General features: G+C 42.2%; 1 protein-coding gene across 1 annotated transcript; it reads right to left on the bottom strand.

Annotated features, from left to right (window-relative positions):
- Positions 1–482: 482 nt before the first annotated feature.
- On the bottom strand, positions 483–6499 carry LOC103599932 (methyltransferase-like protein 17, mitochondrial). The gene is made up of 10 exons (XM_008584129.1): positions 6164–6499; positions 5908–6061; positions 5687–5821; positions 3393–3499; positions 2951–3136; positions 2651–2758; positions 2281–2349; positions 1563–1612; positions 799–983; positions 483–721 (listed from the first exon to the last, which is right to left on the bottom strand). Exons 1-9 carry the CDS (start codon positions 6242–6244, stop codon positions 947–949), a joined length of 927 nt encoding a protein of 308 aa, XP_008582351.1. The 5' UTR covers positions 6245–6499; the 3' UTR covers positions 483–721; positions 799–946.
- Positions 6500–17240: the final 10741 nt, after the last annotated feature.

Here is a 17240-nt window from a genome sequence, read left to right on the forward strand (position 1 = left end):
AAGTTGCTCTAGCCCTGAAACAAAAAGGCCTAGGGGAAAACAGAAATGAACCCAGTAAATGGAAGGATCTTGCCCAGATATATTTGGAAGGAGATGGAAGATTTGGTCCTGATAGAGATCAACTCTTGAAAGAACTGTATGGGGCAAACTCTAGGGTAGCTGAGAAACCCAGGGAAGACGAAAGGAAAGGAGATAGACAAAAATAGAGACTAGGCAGCTGCTGGTTCCCCTATTCGGGTGGCTGACTAACAACCCAGAGACCTGTTCAGCCAGTTCTCAGAGAGGTGAGGGCCACTTTCCCCACTATTCCAAATTATCCTCCTGGAAAAGTCCTTGTCTCTGATAGAAGCAGCAGTAGTTTTACAGGAAAGGGTGAGCTTGAGATTTGTGTGGGAAGCTTGGCACTTATAATCTGAGGATTCATTACAGGATAGGCCAGAATAACTGACTTCTATCCCTTTATGAATCACAAAACCCACTTCCATTCTTTAAAAATTTATTATGATGATTATTAAAACCAATACAGACATATGGGGGTACCAGCACTCTCATCCTGGATACCAGGTAGCTTCAGCCTTGGCAGGCATGATAGAAGAAAATACATGTTACATATCCTTGTCAGCTCTCAGGGAGATCTTGAGTAGGGGATGGAGGAAACTCAGACGGAGTGATCACAGGTAAAAGATCTCACCAGGAGGTGGCACGGGCATGATACAAATCCCTATGGAAAAGAGATGTCAATGTTGGCTGCAGGGTCTTGCCATGTCCCACTAACTTTGGTCATATCCCTATCTATACCTGCCATGCTGGTGGGCTGTGATCACAGCATGCTGCATGTGCCCATCTGGACAGCACAGGTGACAATGCACATGGCAAGGCCATTTAAGGATAGGCTGAGTGATACGGGGCCAGCGATTAGCTTCCTATGGAGACTCCCAGGCAAGGATCACCGTAAAGAACTTTTCCTCCATTGTCTTCTCTTTCTAGATACGGATAAAAAGACTGATTAGAGGAAAAAAAAAAAAAAAAAAAAAAAAAAAATGGGAAGAACTTTTTAACCCCTCCTCTCGTGCTATAAGCCTTTTTCATATTCTGTACATCACATACCCGCAAGCCCTAAAATATCTAGGCTATTCTATGAATTCTCCAACTTCTGCCACCTGTGATTCTTTTTCTTCCTGTTTTCCCAGTTAATTTTCTCACTGGTACAACATTCCCAGGGTACATACTCAGCTAAAGGGGATGAGATGGTAACCCCAAAAGAACCTATAGGCCAGGGGTTTAGAGACTGTCAATTTGGGACAAGAGAGTTCATGGGGACACTGAACACACATAAAGACATGATATATGACAAAAGAGCAGTCAATAAGGAAACTTAAAAACTAAGAGTCAAGAGGGGAGAAGGGAGCATGGATGTAGGGGGTAGGGAGAGCCAGGGGAATCACTAGGTAGAAACTGGATAGGGACAAAGTAGTGGAGAGTGACTTAGCTTTCCTCTCTCACTTTTCTTGGCCACACCTGATTCAGATCTGTGTGCTGGGACATGCAGAAGTGATACTCACCGGGGCAAAGAAAAACCAGGTTGAGAGTCCAAGGGTGACTTCTCTTTTCCCTGAAATCAAAAGAAATCAAAGAAATAAAACTGGACCTGAGGAGTCTGTTTTCATAATTCAATCTCTGCACCAAGTTGAGGAATCCATCTACACTCAATTCTAATAATGATTAACTATGTCCTTTGCGTTAAGCTGGCTGCATCTAATACTTGAAACAAAGAAGTTTCTCTTTGCAGCAGGAAAAAGGCAGGAACTTGGCACATACCATGGTGCTCTCCCTTGTCAGCAACCTCTACTCTCAAAAAAGTCCCACTCCAGGACAATTACATTTATGATTATACAGTGGTTCAAACCCTCCCACAGAGACAAGTTTCTTAGCTCAGCAATGCCCTATTGGCAAAGGTTTTTGTTTGAAGGACCAGAGAATAGGCAAAATCTGTTTTTGTCCCAACTATTCACTTCTGCTGTTTGTAATGTGAAAGTGATCATGGACAACAGAAAGAGACATGAATAAGCATGGCTCATACAAAGACACGTAATGGACCAGACTTCATCCACAGGCCCTCCTTTGCCAACCACTGCCCTGTATCATGAGGACTTCATATGCCTAGTTTCCTGAAAGTCACTCTTACCAATGTACGGTAGAGTCTCTTTAGTTTTCAAGGGAGTAACAGTAATTACTCCCTGACAGATGGGCAGGGAGTAAAAGAAGGAGAAGGAATCTTACCTTAAGAACCAGGTCCCTGGCATCCATGAGAAGGCGGTGCCCAGCTTTTGTTCCATTCTCCACCAATACCTGTTCACAAAAGGAGAAAATAAGCAGAAGCCCTGAATTACATAAAAGCATAAATGTCAGTAGCTCTCTAAGAGCATTAGCAGGTAAAGCTGTCGTCCTAAAACGAAATGGGCATTATATATAATAAGATGAGGATGGAGACCCTAAAGAGAGATAAAGAGACCTGTAAAAAAAAAAAAAATCATGTTCAAGAATGAAGACAATGAGAAAAAGAAGGGAAAGAAATCTCTAATGAGAGAAGGAAAGACATAAAACCCATGCAGCTGCTTTTAGATTTGAGAGGAAAAAGATTTCAACTCACCAGAAAATGAAGTGTCTTGTGCCATAAGGTTTGAACTACCTCAGCGCGGTCAGCCTTGCTGGGCAGTTCACTTAGGGAAAAGGCTGACACGACCATATCAAATTGTACCTGGGGACCAAGACAAAGAATATGACAGATCTGACACTTCCTCATTTCCAGAGTTCAACGAAGTCCTATCCTCTGAATTTCTTCTATTGCTTTCTTTTATATCCAACAGTCAATGCGGGGTTGCAAAGCTGAGGCCATTGTTTTCCATCTACCACATTCCACATTTAGAATACTCTAAACACTGCCACTTGCCTTTGGTGATACAGGTAGAAGCTGTCTGAAAAAGACAGCCGGAACGTAAGGCTCCCCAGATTCTGAACAACCTGTGCAGGAGAGAAGAGATGCAGCAACTAAGAGTGCATATGAAGTTAACGGCCACAGGAATAATCTGAAGAGATATACAGACAAGAAACATGGCCCTGAGAAGAATGAAAAACACTAAGTGAGAGGGAGAGGTGACAGCGTAAGTATTAAAAAGGGCAAAGAGAATACTGGGTCTTCTGTCCTGATTACCTTACTCAACCCACCCACAGTCCAGCAATGGCCTCTAACACTCTCTGCTTGACCCCAGCATTGGAAGGAGACCAACTTCATCTTAACTTTTAGCCCTCTCCTCTCCTTCCTAATAAAACACGCTTTCTAGAACTGCTTTACTTTTTAACTCCCTCAACTTTGGAAGAGCCCTTCCTTATACCTTATTCTCATCTTTCAGTAGCTTGTCTGCCAGATTCAACATGGCAGCTGAGCTGTCCACATACATATATTCCACATAGGCTCTGGCCCCAAGTACTGTGAGTAGACCTAAGATTGTAAAATATGAATCACCAATTCTCATGAGAAAGCCTCTTCCCTATAAGAAATCCAACTACTTCCAAACCCACCGGTGGGGAAAAAGGATGTTACGTTGGAATAACTGAAAAGAACTAACATGTGATCTTATTTCATTTACAACTTTTAAAAAAAGAGCAGACTCAAATAACTATTTGTAGGCAAAAATGTTTTTTGATTTATATGTAAAACCTATGCCCTATACTAAATTCCTTTCCTTTTTAAGCTTTCTTTAAATATGGGCCTTTTTTCACTTGACATTTCTTAATGTTCTGGCCCCAATCCATATACCTTGTTCTGTCTCGCATAATCAGAGGAAAGAAACTTTCTAGGTTCCTAATTTTCCTATTGTCCCTCTGGTTTCCCAGTCTTTTGATATCAGACTGGTATGATATCAGACTGGACTGGTATGAGTATGTCTCTCTAGAGCTAGAATTGACAAAGATGGGGCTAAAGAAAGTTACTCACCAGGTGACAGAACCAGTACCTGAACCAAAGTCCATCAAGGTTTGTGGTTGGAACTCTGGAATTCGAGCCCATCTGAGAAATATACAAGACCCCATAGTTGGGCAAGTAGACATTTGTTTAGGGCCTTGGTAAATATGAATTAAGCGACTATGACAGAGAAGGTAAGATGTGAATGTCTTGAGATTCAATGTAAATATCTTATAGAATAGGAAGCTCCTAAAACAGTGATTCTAAAGCTTTCTTGGGTCACAGAATCCTTTCAGAGGATAAAGAGAGCCTCTTTAAAAAAAGATGCATATGCAATGGCCCAAGAATCCCTACCTCTGAAAAGTCTACCTTATGAAAAAGGGAAGTGATGCTAAAAGGGTTCAGGTTCTAAGCTGAGGGACTTTCACCTTATGGAATGCCCTGATGACTGCTGCAAAGCCACCATGAAGTCCTGCTGCCATATACACCAGGCTCAGTCCCTCATTGTATCTGCCACAAAAATCAGAGTCAGACCCACTGGGAAATGACCTCAACGCTACAGTTACCTTCTATGCTTTTAGGAAATGAAATCTTTGGAAAGGGCTCTTCCAGCTCTGCCCTTTTCACTCCCCAATACAGAAGAGTCCTGGGGAGCCTTACAACTCAGACAGCTTTTTCAGACACTAAATTGATCGTGTAATTGTACTCCCCTAACTTTCCTTCTAAAGTCCAAGTTTTCTTTTTTTGGCACCCTTCCTAGTCCCTCCTACCTCAGTTTTTTCCAGTGGTAGGTAGTTTTATGCCGGGCATCTAGCACTGCTCCATGAAGTTCTCCTCTGTCTTCAATGAGTCTGTGGTGAGAACAAGGACTGGAAATGAGGACCTAGGGAGAATAGAGCTCAGATCCAACATGTGAACATATTGCCCACTCAATCTTTCTCCACTCCCACCCAAGAAAAGCCTCAGAGTTCAAGAGAGAAGCCAAACCTAGAGAAAAACTTCAGGTAAGAATAACAATAACAATCACTACCATCAGAGAGTACCAGTGAGTATTTTGCTTCTAATTGCAGTTTATTTAACTTAACCAACCCTAGATCACCAACCAACCCTTTATATTAAAGGGAAGTGTGATAAAAATTTAAAGGATAGGATAAGAATAACATTTTGTATTTATCCTCACTTCCCTGAAACTAAGGTTGTGACATTTCCAATGTTCCTATGGGGAGGGAAAGATCTTGAAAATCTAAGTTTCGTGACTGCGTTCAGTTCAGTACTACTTAGCAAGTATCTACTGATCATCTGCTCTGAGTCAGGTATTGCTAGAAGTGCAAAGAACACAGATGAATAAAAGGCAGGTCTGTAATATGAAAGAGCTCACCATCAGGATAATTACTTGAAAAATTACACTTATTCTTCTATTCCTCAAGAGGATTTCAGTACTAGACAGGGAGCCATATAGGAACTTTATTTCAGCTAAATAAAAAACCAAAGATCTAGATTTCAACAGTATACTGGGGCACACTCTGACCTTTACTCACATCACGAGAGCAATCTCTGGAATAATCTACCTTCTCTACTTTGTAAGGAATCATTGAAACAACTGCTCTCACCAGAAAGTCAAACAAAAAACAGTATGTATTTGACAGACTGTTAAATTATTTCTAGCTCTTCATTTCCCACTGATCTTTCCATCTGGCCTACTCTCTAATTCTTCTGAAGTCCTACCCGAGTTTTCCAAGAATTTTTCCTCAAGGTGCACAGCCCGTCTTTGCAACTCCTCTGGCTCTACAGGTAAATGTCGGCTCCAGAGATAATTGGTCAGTGCTTGCACCTGCTTCTCCGCACTGGGCACGGCGCTCTCTATGGGCCAAAGAGGAAACGCGGAATGACGTGCGCGCAGGCGCAGGCCCGTCTCTCCTCGGGCCTCCCTTTCCCCCGTTACTCACCGAGCAGCAGTAACTGCGCAGCGTCAGCGAGTGCCCGCGGCAGCCGCACGTGCGGTAGCTGCAGGATGCCAGGGTGCTGGCGATGCGGCCTCTTCTCCAGAAAACCGGACTTGTTGTCTACTTGGGTCACGCCGGGCACGAGGGCGGCGAGCGCCTGCGTGGCGGGAGAGAAAAGCTGATTGCCGGTCGGAAAGGAAGGTTGCGAGCGCTCGCTAAGCGGAGGGGCTCTCGGCGAGCAGCGAAAGTATGTACTCACCCGGGACTGGGGGGCTGCTCGAAGGCCGCGGCGCCATCTGCCTGATAGCACTAGGTACCTCAGTCCCCCCACGGTCGCCATGGCTCCGAGGCGAACCGGAAGCGGAACCGTAAGCCCCTGGGACCGTAAGTCTCAACGCGGCGGTGAGCGTCTTCCGCGGAATTGTGCCCGAGACAGTATCATCCAATGAGAAGAGCGAGTGCTTGCTGGCAGCCAATAAGCCATCTCTATGCAAATGTCCTTCAGGCGGAAATCGTACGTGGGCGGGACTTTGGCGGCCGTTCGGAAGTTGTCAGCGGGAGGCGAAGCGGCCCAGTGGCTGCTTAGGGACCTGTCGCGGGTGGCAGAAGTGGAGGGGGCAGGCGGTCGAGTGGGTGAGACTAGTTTTGATTGGGTTGCCTACCCGTGTTCCTTGCACTTTTTTTCCTGAAGAACACTGAGTCTTGGTTTGTCTCCCTGTGTGAAAAGGGGCAAATGGTGTAATGGAAAGATGAGAAAAACCAGATTTAGGCGGCCTAAGATAACAGAAATTAATAGGTAATTATTAAGTAGTTAATGGTTTAAGAAATGTTAAACCTGGTTAGTAGGTTTTTTTTTATATTTGATAGTTTCTCTTCAAATTAAGCCGACTCTCTTAGTAAGCTAACGTAACACTTACTGAGAACATCTGTATGCCAGATATGGTGCCAAGAACTTTCACATGATGTTACATTATTTAGTCCCTGCGATCCTGTGAGGCAGATTCTGTTGTTAACCCCATTTTGCAGTTGTGGAAAGTGAGGCTTCAGGTGGTTAAATATGCTCCGGGTCACAAAACGTGTGAGGTGACAGCTAGATTTAAACCTAGAGAATCTGAGTCTGAGCTTCACCTTTAAACAATATGCTGCACCAAATGTTTTTGGTTCTTGAAATGCAAGTTAAACATTTTGTAGAAGTTAATTTAACATATCATATTAAAAAGAACTCACTGCTCTGTAAAATGTTGATTCCTATAGCAAATACTTTAGTCAACTATGGTACATCCTTAACCTCTTGGGATAGAAATCTGGTGTCAGGATGGGTGGAAGTACTGCTTTTGCTGTAACTGCAAGATCCTAATATAATTATTGTATAAAGTATGGTGAACTATATCTGTTGGAGAGTTAAATGTCTGGGTTGTGTTTATGTCTTTAGGCTTTGATTCTTTTTTTTTTTTTTTTTTGGTCTTTTTTCCGTGTCCGGCAACGGATCACAACCCTCAGTGTTGCCCCCGTACCGGACCGGGCGCCGGCAACGGGATTGCAACCCTCGGTGTTGCTTCCGTGCCTCGCTCCGCCAGTGAGCGGGAACCGGTCTGTATGTGGGATCCGAACCCTCGGGCGGGAGCGCCGCCGCGCTTCCCCAGCGGCGCACTATCCAGTGCGCCACCGGGCCGGCCCTAGGCTTTGATTCTAATAAAGGAGATCTTTCCTTTATAATCTTAACACTCTGGAAGAAGACTTGAGGTGTGCGGGACAGCTGTGTAAATTCTCCACTCACTGCTCTCCTCCTCTTCAGGATTACCTTCTTTCCTGTGTGTATTCCTCCCTTCATTTTGATTCACACTGTCACACTTGTCTTTATCTCTGTTGGATCTCTGAGGAAGATTTAGATGATTTGGTTGGAGATGGATAATGACCAACTGGTCGTTTCTACTGAGTCTATGAAAAAGGGAAATAGATAATAACTGGATTATATTCAGAGAAACTCTCAACAGTGAAGATGTGAAGCAACCGGAACAAGTTCGTTGGAAAACAAACGAAATTCTGCCACCAAAGATCCCAAGTAGTATTGATCCATAATGAGCAGAGGCAATCCAGCCAGAAGGCGAAAGCCAAAGTTAGTGGACCTCTGGAAAGCACTGCCAGCCCCAGAGTCTAATGACTATTTTATGATCCCTAACACCCTTAAGAGAAGCAGCCAAATTTAATTCTGAAATTAAAAATAACAAAAATAATGAAAGTGGCCACTGTCTCATTCTGATAAATATCCATTCTTTTTTCCATATCATTCTAAGCCAGGAAATCTCTTGTTTCTTCCTGGAGTCATGGAGACCCATGAGAATTTTGAAGTCAACTATGACTCCTCTTTTTCTGTCATAACTCATATCCAAGCCAATGACAAATTATATTGGCTGTAAGGATACAGCCAACAAGATCTATCCAAAAAGTAATTGCTTCTCACCACCTTCAGTGTTGTCACTCTGGTCCAAGCCTCCATGATCTCTCACAGTGATTATTGCATTATCCTCTTAACTCATCTCTCCACTTCTGCCTTTACCCCTACAGACGATTTTCCACAGAGGAGCTGAGTGATCCTTTTAACAAATGAAATCATATTGCTACTCTACCTAAAGCCTTTCAATGGATTTCCATATCACATTGGGTAAAATCTAGATTCTGTCGAGTGATCTCCAAGGACCTGCATGATCTGGCCATTTCAACCTTATCTTCTATCCCTTTTCTGTGGTCCTCACAGCTGCATGCATACTGGCCTTCTTGCTGTTCCTCAAACATTGCAAAGGCCTTTGTACTTGCTGGAATGCTTTACCTGGAATGCTCCCCCCACCAACATCCTTATGGCAAGCCTTTCTGTTTTCCTTCAGGCTTCTACTCAAGTGTCACCTTATTAGAGAGGCCTTCCCTGGCTATCCACATCCCCACCCCTTGCATTTCTTCTCAATTTCCCTTCCTTGTTATTCTCAAGAACTTATATGACCATCAGATACCTTATATATATAATGCTTTTTCTTAGGAGGTGGGGGAGAGGAAGTGGTTTCTCTTCTTACCGGAATGTAACTTCCGTAGGGCTGTATACATTTTTGTTGTTGTTTTGTTCATTGCTCTATTCGCAGGACCTAGAGCAGTGCCTGGCACACTGTAGTCAGTCAATATTTCCTAAAGGAGGGAATGAGCAAGTCTTTAGCATAGCATTTGGTGTAGAAAAGGTACCTGAAATACTCCTACACTATGTTATATTCCTCTGCTCTATCTTCCCAAGTGCCTGGTACTTCCTGTTTTATGGATATGAACCTCATTATATAAACTCAATTACACAAGAAATATCACTTTGAATTTTTTTTAATAAATCAATTTAATTTGTATTCCTAGTTCTAACTTGATCTCAGTTATTTTTACCTCCTTAACCCCATGCAACAGGGTTGGGCCAAGGTCTAGGGTCTAGGTATGAGAAAGCATTTCCATTTGTTAGGTGTCTGACAATGTTGGTTACCACAGAGGTGTCTACTGTTCTGGGCTTCCATGCCACTCTTGGGGCATTTGAATCTTTGGTATGCCAGGGCACCAGGAAAGGAATTGTCTTGCAGGCAGTTTCTGCTTTCTATCCTTAAATCTGCTTTAAGGAAAGGAAACAGAGAGCTTGCTACTTGACTGATGGAGGGAAAACAAAGGGGAAAAAACCTGAGAAAAACATAATAGCTCAAAAATGATCTTGTTATTTGCACATCCAACTTGAAATTACTTGTTAAATGTCTTTCTTTTCCTTTAGACTGTAAGCTCCAAGAGGGCAGGGGCCATTTTTCTCTTATTGATTGGTATAGATAGATCTACCTCTAATATTTGCCAGGCTTAGGGAAAGAGAATGGATGGATGCCCTCATACCATATGTATGAATATTTATAAGCATAACTCAAGCTGACAATATGTTAAGTATGTTCTATTCCTGTATCTTGAGAAATATATCTTCATAGTGACACAATAAAATATATGGGGTGAGTTATGTTTTTTATGTGACTGAAAGTTGGCAAAATTTCAAGGAATAAATTTTTTATAGTGCATGTCAAGTATCTACTGGTAGGATGTCATTATTTAAAAGAAAAGACATAATTCACAAGTTATATGTTTTTCATACAATTTGTTTTCTTACCTTCATTTCAGTAAAATCACTGTTGTTACAGTCCAGACATTCACGTAATTTATGTTCTTTTACCAGTAATGAATGCCAAATTATGAAATCTTTCTTGTATCATTGCAGTTATTAGATAGTTTTAAAAATTATTTTAGTTTGAAGAAATTTTGCTCTGCTAAAGTCATAGCAACTGGTATTGTCAGTAAAATTCTTAAAGCAATACATAGATTTGGAAATGAATTGTGTGTTTTACATATCAAGTTCTAACATTGTGATGGGGTCGCATATGATAAATTAACGGTAACCACAGTAAATATTCTGTATTATTTTAATTTTGCCACATAAAATGCTGTAACTTATATTTCAATTTTTACTATTTCTTATAGCAATATCTAGATACACATGAATAATGTAAAGAATTAGTATTTAGTTTCATACATGTTGTCCAAACTTACAAATACACAGATTTACGTGTAAAGAATAACGAAATTGTTTATTGCAAAATGCACCTCAGCTGCCGTGTGCAACTGTTAGGACTATTGTGCTAACTTGCGAGAACCTTTAAAGTGTGCATTGGAATAGGAAGAGAAGCAAGAAAATAGATGCTTGATACCAATGAAACATCATGATTTGCAAAAATCTGTTGCAGTTGTGCTATCTGAGAAGACATTGACAGGTTAGTATTTTCTTTTACCTAAATGCTCCTGCTGCCCAAATCCTTCCAGAACTTGGAAGCAGTGTTTGTCTCCTGTGTTAGCAAAGGTACAACCTGCAGACTGTCATGTCACTTGGATACAGTCATCTTTCGAGGACCTAGAGCAAGAGACGTGAAGTGTTTCCCTTGGACTAGAGCCCTGATAGTCACAAAAGCAAAAGTTTGGGGTCATGGGTTGCACTGGATCCCTAGTGACAGAGGCACCTCTGTATTCTTTAATGAGTTTGTTATTTTATATGTTTGTGTTAGTTATATGTGGAATCTTCTTAAATGTGAGGTCCAGGAGGGAGCCCCTCTTACCTAGATCTAAGGGTACTTTCGGCTGTATCCGTGACACTTAGGCAAAGTCTGGCACATAGTCATAGCAGATTTTTAATAAATATTTGATGAAATATTCTTTTGAGTGAATGGGATGAGTGCCTAGAAGAGATGTGTTGCTGGCTCTCTGGATGCTCTAGGATTGGAGAAATTTAAGAAAATAAGAGTTTCTTTAAAGTCCTGAAAAGAAGGAGAAAGCTTTCGGGGCAGGAAAAGTTTAGTACTGTTGGTCACGAAGAGACTATTTTCGAAATGTTCTCTAAACAAAATACAGCTAAACTCTTAAGTTGACTTTGAATGGACATGAGGAAGGTAGCTTCTGCTTGAGCCATAAAGCCTGGGCCCATAGTTTAGACTGAAAGAAGTGTGCTTCGTCAGAGATCAAAGGATAAAGTGCTCTGGCCCAAAACAGGGACTGGTGGTATGTGTGAACTTTGAAATGGAAGTGGAGCTGGCTTCAAAGACTGAATAATGAGTGAGTGTGTGCCAAGCTGAATTGTGTAGCATGAGGTAGTATCTATAAATTTTCCCAAATTCTATCTAGTATGTTCCATGAAAAGTCATGATCACTGTGGAAAATACTGTGTGTTCTTTAAATAACTGTCCATCAAAGGCAACAGGAGGAGGCCCACACCAGGGAGGTATAGGAATAGAATAGGATATCAGGCAACATTTTTGGGGAAAAAAGACTTTGATCTTCAATGTCCCCAAAACACATGAACCAACTGGCAGCAAAGCTGGCTAAGGAGTCCTTGAGCTGTACTCTGTCAATACCACTTGCTTCCTACTCCTGCTTGTTCAAGGGGAGAAGTTCTAGAGAACAGAGTTGGCAAATTTCAAGGAATAGGAGGGAAGGATCATTTTTATAGACTTGTACTTTTCCAGAAAATTTAGGTATCTGCTGAAAACTGTTATTCTATTTTTCTTATCTGTAGCTCCTACCAAAAAAAATTAGTCTGTAATGTGGAGAATCTTAACTGCCTTAGGTGCTGTAGCAAACTTATGTTGTAAGCTGCCCTTCTGGGAAATATTGCTATGTATCTATGTAGATTAGGAAAAAAGCCTTTCTTCAAATACAAAGTTCAGCCTGTGGATTCTTGCATAGGGGAGAGGGAAATTTGGCTGTAGCCTTGGCAAGTTGTCAGAAAATGATTACTCGCATATAAAGATTCACAACAAACGATTGCAATTAGTAAAATGAACATTTGGAAAACTATTCAACTTCACTATTAAAGAAATGCATGTTAAAACATTTGGATACTATTTCTCCTTATAAAATAAGAAGGTTGCAGTGAAACGCATGATCTGTGCTTAGCAGATGGCATTGTAAATAGGTGCAGACTTTTTGGAGGGCAGTTTGCAGTACACCAAGAGCCAAAGGGATGTTTGTGCCCTTTGATCCATTGATCCCAATTTTGTTATTTTATAAATATTTATAGAGTCTCTACTATTTGACTGATAACATTTTATACAGAGACAACAGAGATTGATGTAGATTTTGCCCTTTAGGAACTGACAGTCTACTGGGGGGAAACATACCTATAGTCAATAATTATAATATAAAGGTGAACAGAGAAGATGGGGGCCTAACTGCAGATATGGGGAATGTGTGGCAGAAGGCAGGGAAGGTCTCCCACAGGAGATGATGCCAAATTAAATCTTGAAAGATAAATAATAGTTTCCCTAGAAAACCAAGTGGATCCGCTCCAGGCCGAGCCAGAACAAGGCCTGGAGGTGGCTGTTCATAGTTTAGTGTAGTTAAAGGATAGGTGGAAGGGATTTCAGGAAGTTATTCAGTCATTCATCAGACTGACTTTAGAAAAGTTTTCATATATTGAATTTCTTTCTCTTGACTGGTTTTTGTTTTCTGCATAGAGATATATAATCATCCTTTCACTCCTGGGAATAGACAAAGGTAAATTTCACTACTTTGGCCACAAATGCTCCTTGTTAGTGACTGGCAAGCATGAGCTGTGCTCCCTGGGTCCCTGTAGCACCATGCAGGACCTCAGTGATGCTGAGCCCCTAATAGGAAGCAGACATAGATTCTTGGGTAGGAGGGTAGCTGGAGCCACAGGGTGCAAGACAGGCAGTACCTGCACTATCACTTTTCTTTTCCATGGCATCTCTATCTAGAAAAGGGTCTTTGGAAGGCCTTGGCACAGTGGGGAGGCAGGCCACACTATAGTAAAGTGATGGGGACTTACCCTAATTGTCTCCAAGGAGGAATAGACTTATCCTTGCATACCACCACTGCCAAAAGTGAGGTGGGAGGACTTTCAGAAGAGCCAGAGAAGGTCAGCAGACCTTAGCTTGGGAATTATAAACCTGAAGGAAAAGTTAAAAAAGAGGACTTCAGCAAGGAAACACTAAGAAGAGTCAACATGCAGTTTGTTTTTATATTCTACCTCCTCTGAAAATGGAAAAGTGGAATGAGGTCCCAATGGCAGTGAGCCTATTGGTCCCAAAGGCATTCAGGTAAGGGTGGCATGTGAGAAAGCACTTCATTCAGACACTAAGCAGGGATCTGGTAGACTCTGGAGAGCCTGTGCTAAGCCTGCCATGTTGCAAAGGGCTAGATGAATGAGGTGCCTATTTTAGGAACTTGGGCAAGGGAAGCCCCATTTTTTCAGTAAAGATAAACTTAGCATGTGCTATGAGCCATGTGTCATAAGTGAATATATATTTGTTTATATCAGTTTCCCACAATAGAAATAATGATTCCTGTCTATGGGCCTATGACAGATCAGGGTGGGGTCTGAATCACAGGAGAAGCTCTGAATCCTGGAGGAAGGAGGGGAGGCAGGGATGAGTGGGCAGGCTGAAAGAACCAACTAACAGAAAAAGATGGGCCTGGCCCAGGAGGGTGACCCAGGCTGCAGTGCTTAAGGCCGGCACAGCATTTAGAGAGCTGTTCCATAATACAGACTGTGGCAAAAAAACTTAAGACCAAAGCTGTAACTCAGAGGGTGGAGGGAGGAGCATAACAGGGGTCAGAGGTTTTCTTCATGGAAGCTGGGAGGGCATTAAAGGAAGGAGTGCCCCCATAATCAGCACGTTTTCTCCATAGGTCTCAGCTCCTGCTCTTCCTCTCCCTGCCCAAGGGCCCCTCAAACCCTTTTCCCTCCTTGTAGCTGACCTTTGAGGGGCCCCTTTCTCACTTGAAAACTGAATGTTATCTTCCCAAGGCCCTTTGATTTCTTGGTTTCAGGTTAGAGAGTCCCAGAGCTATTTAGAGGGACTGGGACTTGAGAAGAGTAGAGGCAGGGTGGAGGCTGGCTTTGGCTCAGGCTGCATTGCATTTGGCCAAAGGATTCATACTTTCTAGTGAGACTCTATTCCTCCCAAGCCACTGCTTTTGTGGATAAAGGGCAACGATTGCACCCCTTCCCCATTGACCTGTGGGAAAAAATAGACTTGGGGAGCAGAGAGTTATTTGGGGTGCCCAAGAGTTGGGGCTGCCTTTCATCTGCTTCTCTTCACCTGCTAGGCCATGCATGGCCCTGATTTCCTCAGGGACTGCTGGGCTCCTGCTGTGCAGTCCCCATACATTGCTTGAAGTCCTATGTGAATGTCCAGTACTGAAAGTTTCAACTTTCCTCCCTGGAAGATAATGGGGCCATAGCCAAGTTACTCGGCCCCACCTGGTCCTGCTGCTCCCTACAGCTGGGCACAATAACAATACATCTTGGGAGGAGATGGCTCAATACCTGTCCAGCTGCAATATCCCCAGCTCTAACTCTGAGGGATCCTCAGCCCAGGACTGAGTAAAGGAGGGCACAGGGATGAGGACTGTGAATGTGAGATTGTCTCTGGAGGAGTAGAGGTAGCTGTGGTGACCTTCTGTGGTCCTGGGGAGAAGAGAAGGCAGGAGTGGGAAGGTGCTGGGTGATGTAGTTATAAATGTATGGAGTGGGGCAAGTGGAAGAGGCTGGTGATGCTTTCTTAGTCTGCAGCATGAAGCAGGTTTCTAATGCTGGGGGACATTATTATTATGCAGAATTCGAAGGGTTCATCATTATTCTAGGCTGCTTCTTACTATGGTGGGACTTCAAAAAGTTCATAGCAGATCAGAATTAAAGGATAAAAATAAAAATTACAAACTTTATTTCTCGGGCCGGCCCGTGGCTCACTCGGGAGAGTGCGGTGCTGATAACACCAAGGCCCTGGGTTCGGATCCCATGTAGGGATGGCCGGTTTAGCTCACTGGGTGAGCATGGTGCTGACAACACCAAGTCAAGGGTTAAGATCCCCTTACCGGTCATCTTTTAAAAAATAAATAAATAAATAAATAAATAAAAATAAAAATCAGTTAAACTTAGAATGAAAATAACATAAAAGAGTATATAAGCTCTGTAAGTATATATTTCTACTTCTACTTCACCAGCCTGGGATACTAACAAGGTCACATCTCACTATCAAGAAATTCTTTCATTCTTTGGAGTCCCTTCATCCATGGGTTTATCCGGTCCAGGATATCAGTTTTTCATATACCGGCTCGCCAGAGAGAAAACTGAGAAGTCTAACCAGTCTCCAGTAAGCCCTGATGTTGCAAACAACAAAAAAAAACTTTATTTCTCAACATACACTCCATCAAATTCAGGACACTTGTAAGCAATGATACCAGCCATTTAGTCTATTTCTGTAGATCTGAGGGTGTTGAAAATATAACCATGTCAATGCAGTCTTTTTTACTTTGTCAACCGATGAAAAATAGGTGTCCTTTAAAGATTTTCGAGGATTAGGAAGAAGTCAGAAGGAGCAAAATCAGGAATGTGAGGTGGATGCCTAATAATTTTCCATCAAAACTCTCACAAAATGGCCCTTGTTTGATGAGAGGAATGAGCAGTAGCATTGTCATGGTGGAGAAGGACCCTCTGGTGAAGCTTTTCCGGGCATTTTTCTATTTAAGCTTTGGCTAACTTTCTCCAAACACTCTCATAATAAGGTGATGTCATTGTTCTTTGGCTCTCCAGAAAGGCAAAATGCCTTGAGCGTCCCAAAAAACTGTCGCCGTGACCTTTGCTCTTGACCAATCTGCCTTTGCTTTGTCTGGAGCTCTTCCACTTTTGATAGCCATTGCTCTCAATGTACTTTGTCTTCAGGACCTTATAGGTAAAGCCATGTGTCATCTCCTGTTAACAGTTCTTTGAAGAAGTGCTTCAGGATTTTGATCCCACTGCTGAAAATTTCTGTTGAAAGCTCTGCTCTTGTGTGCAGCTGATCTGGGGGTGACAGTTTTGCACCTACCAAGCAGGAAGTCGGCTGTACTGTAATTTTACAGTCAGAATTGTGTAGGTTGAACCAATTGAGATGTCTATGGTGTTGGCTATCGGTACTGCTGTTTATTGTTGGTCCTCTTCAAATGGCACACAAAGATCGATGTTTCATTGAAAATTGATGTGATTGGTCGGCTGTGGGCTTCACCTTCAATATTGCCTCCCGCTTTCTTAAAATGACTTATCCATTTGTAAAGTTCTTTGGTTCATTGTCCCCATAAATTTTTCATAAAGCATCACTGATTTTACCATTCTTCCACCCAAGCTTCACCATAAATTTGGTGTTTATTCTTGCTACACTTTTTAGCAGAATTCATGTTGCTCTGATAGAGGCTTTTTTCAAACTGATGACTTATCCTTCTTAGTGTCTCAAAGTAGATCCTGTTCAACATGTTATAACAAGTTAGTACAAGTTTATTTTGGTGGAAAAAAAGTTTTTTCATAACACACTTACATTTTTTGAATGGAAAGTCTCACTTTGAATAGTTCATTAAAACTTTCTGAGAGTCAGTTATCTCTTCAAAACATGGGATTGTAAAAATATTTGCTTTAACTCACATGGTTAGGGGTAGAATCAGATTTTTTTTAAAAAAAGCTTTGTAATCCCTAAAGCACTTTACAAATATAAGCTATGGCACTTGCTGAGGAGTAATTAGGTGAGGATCCAAGATCCTCTGGGATAAGATGGATCTGTTATACTCTGTCTAGAGGGAGGCGAGATGTGACCCTTTCCCTGAGTGATAGCTCCCTTCCTCCACCTCACTTCCTTCAACAAATATCGACCCAAGAAATATGGTTAGGAATGTGCTGGGCAAGGGTGGAGGGATGGGAATAAAGGAAGAAGCCCTACAGAAGAAAGGAAGAGTGGGTCAAGTAGAAG

The sequence above is a fragment of the Galeopterus variegatus genome, unplaced genomic scaffold (genome assembly GCF_000696425.1).
Source record: "Galeopterus variegatus unplaced genomic scaffold, G_variegatus-3.0.2 Scaffold3152, whole genome shotgun sequence".
NCBI classification, from domain to species: Eukaryota; Metazoa; Chordata; class Mammalia; order Dermoptera; family Cynocephalidae; genus Galeopterus; species Galeopterus variegatus.

Coding starts and splice junctions, on each gene's coding strand:
- LOC103599932 (XM_008584129.1), bottom strand. CDS start 6,244: ATGGCGACCGTGGGGGGACTGAGGTACCTAGTGCTATCAGGCAGATGG. Junction 3,137..3,392: donor TACTGAAAGATGAGAATAAG/GTATAAGGAAGG, acceptor CCTCTCACTTAG/TGTTTTTCATTCTTCTCAGG. Junction 984..1,562: donor CCTGGTTTTTCTTTGCCCCG/GTGAGTATCACT, acceptor ATCCGTATCTAG/AAAGAGAAGACAATGGAGGA.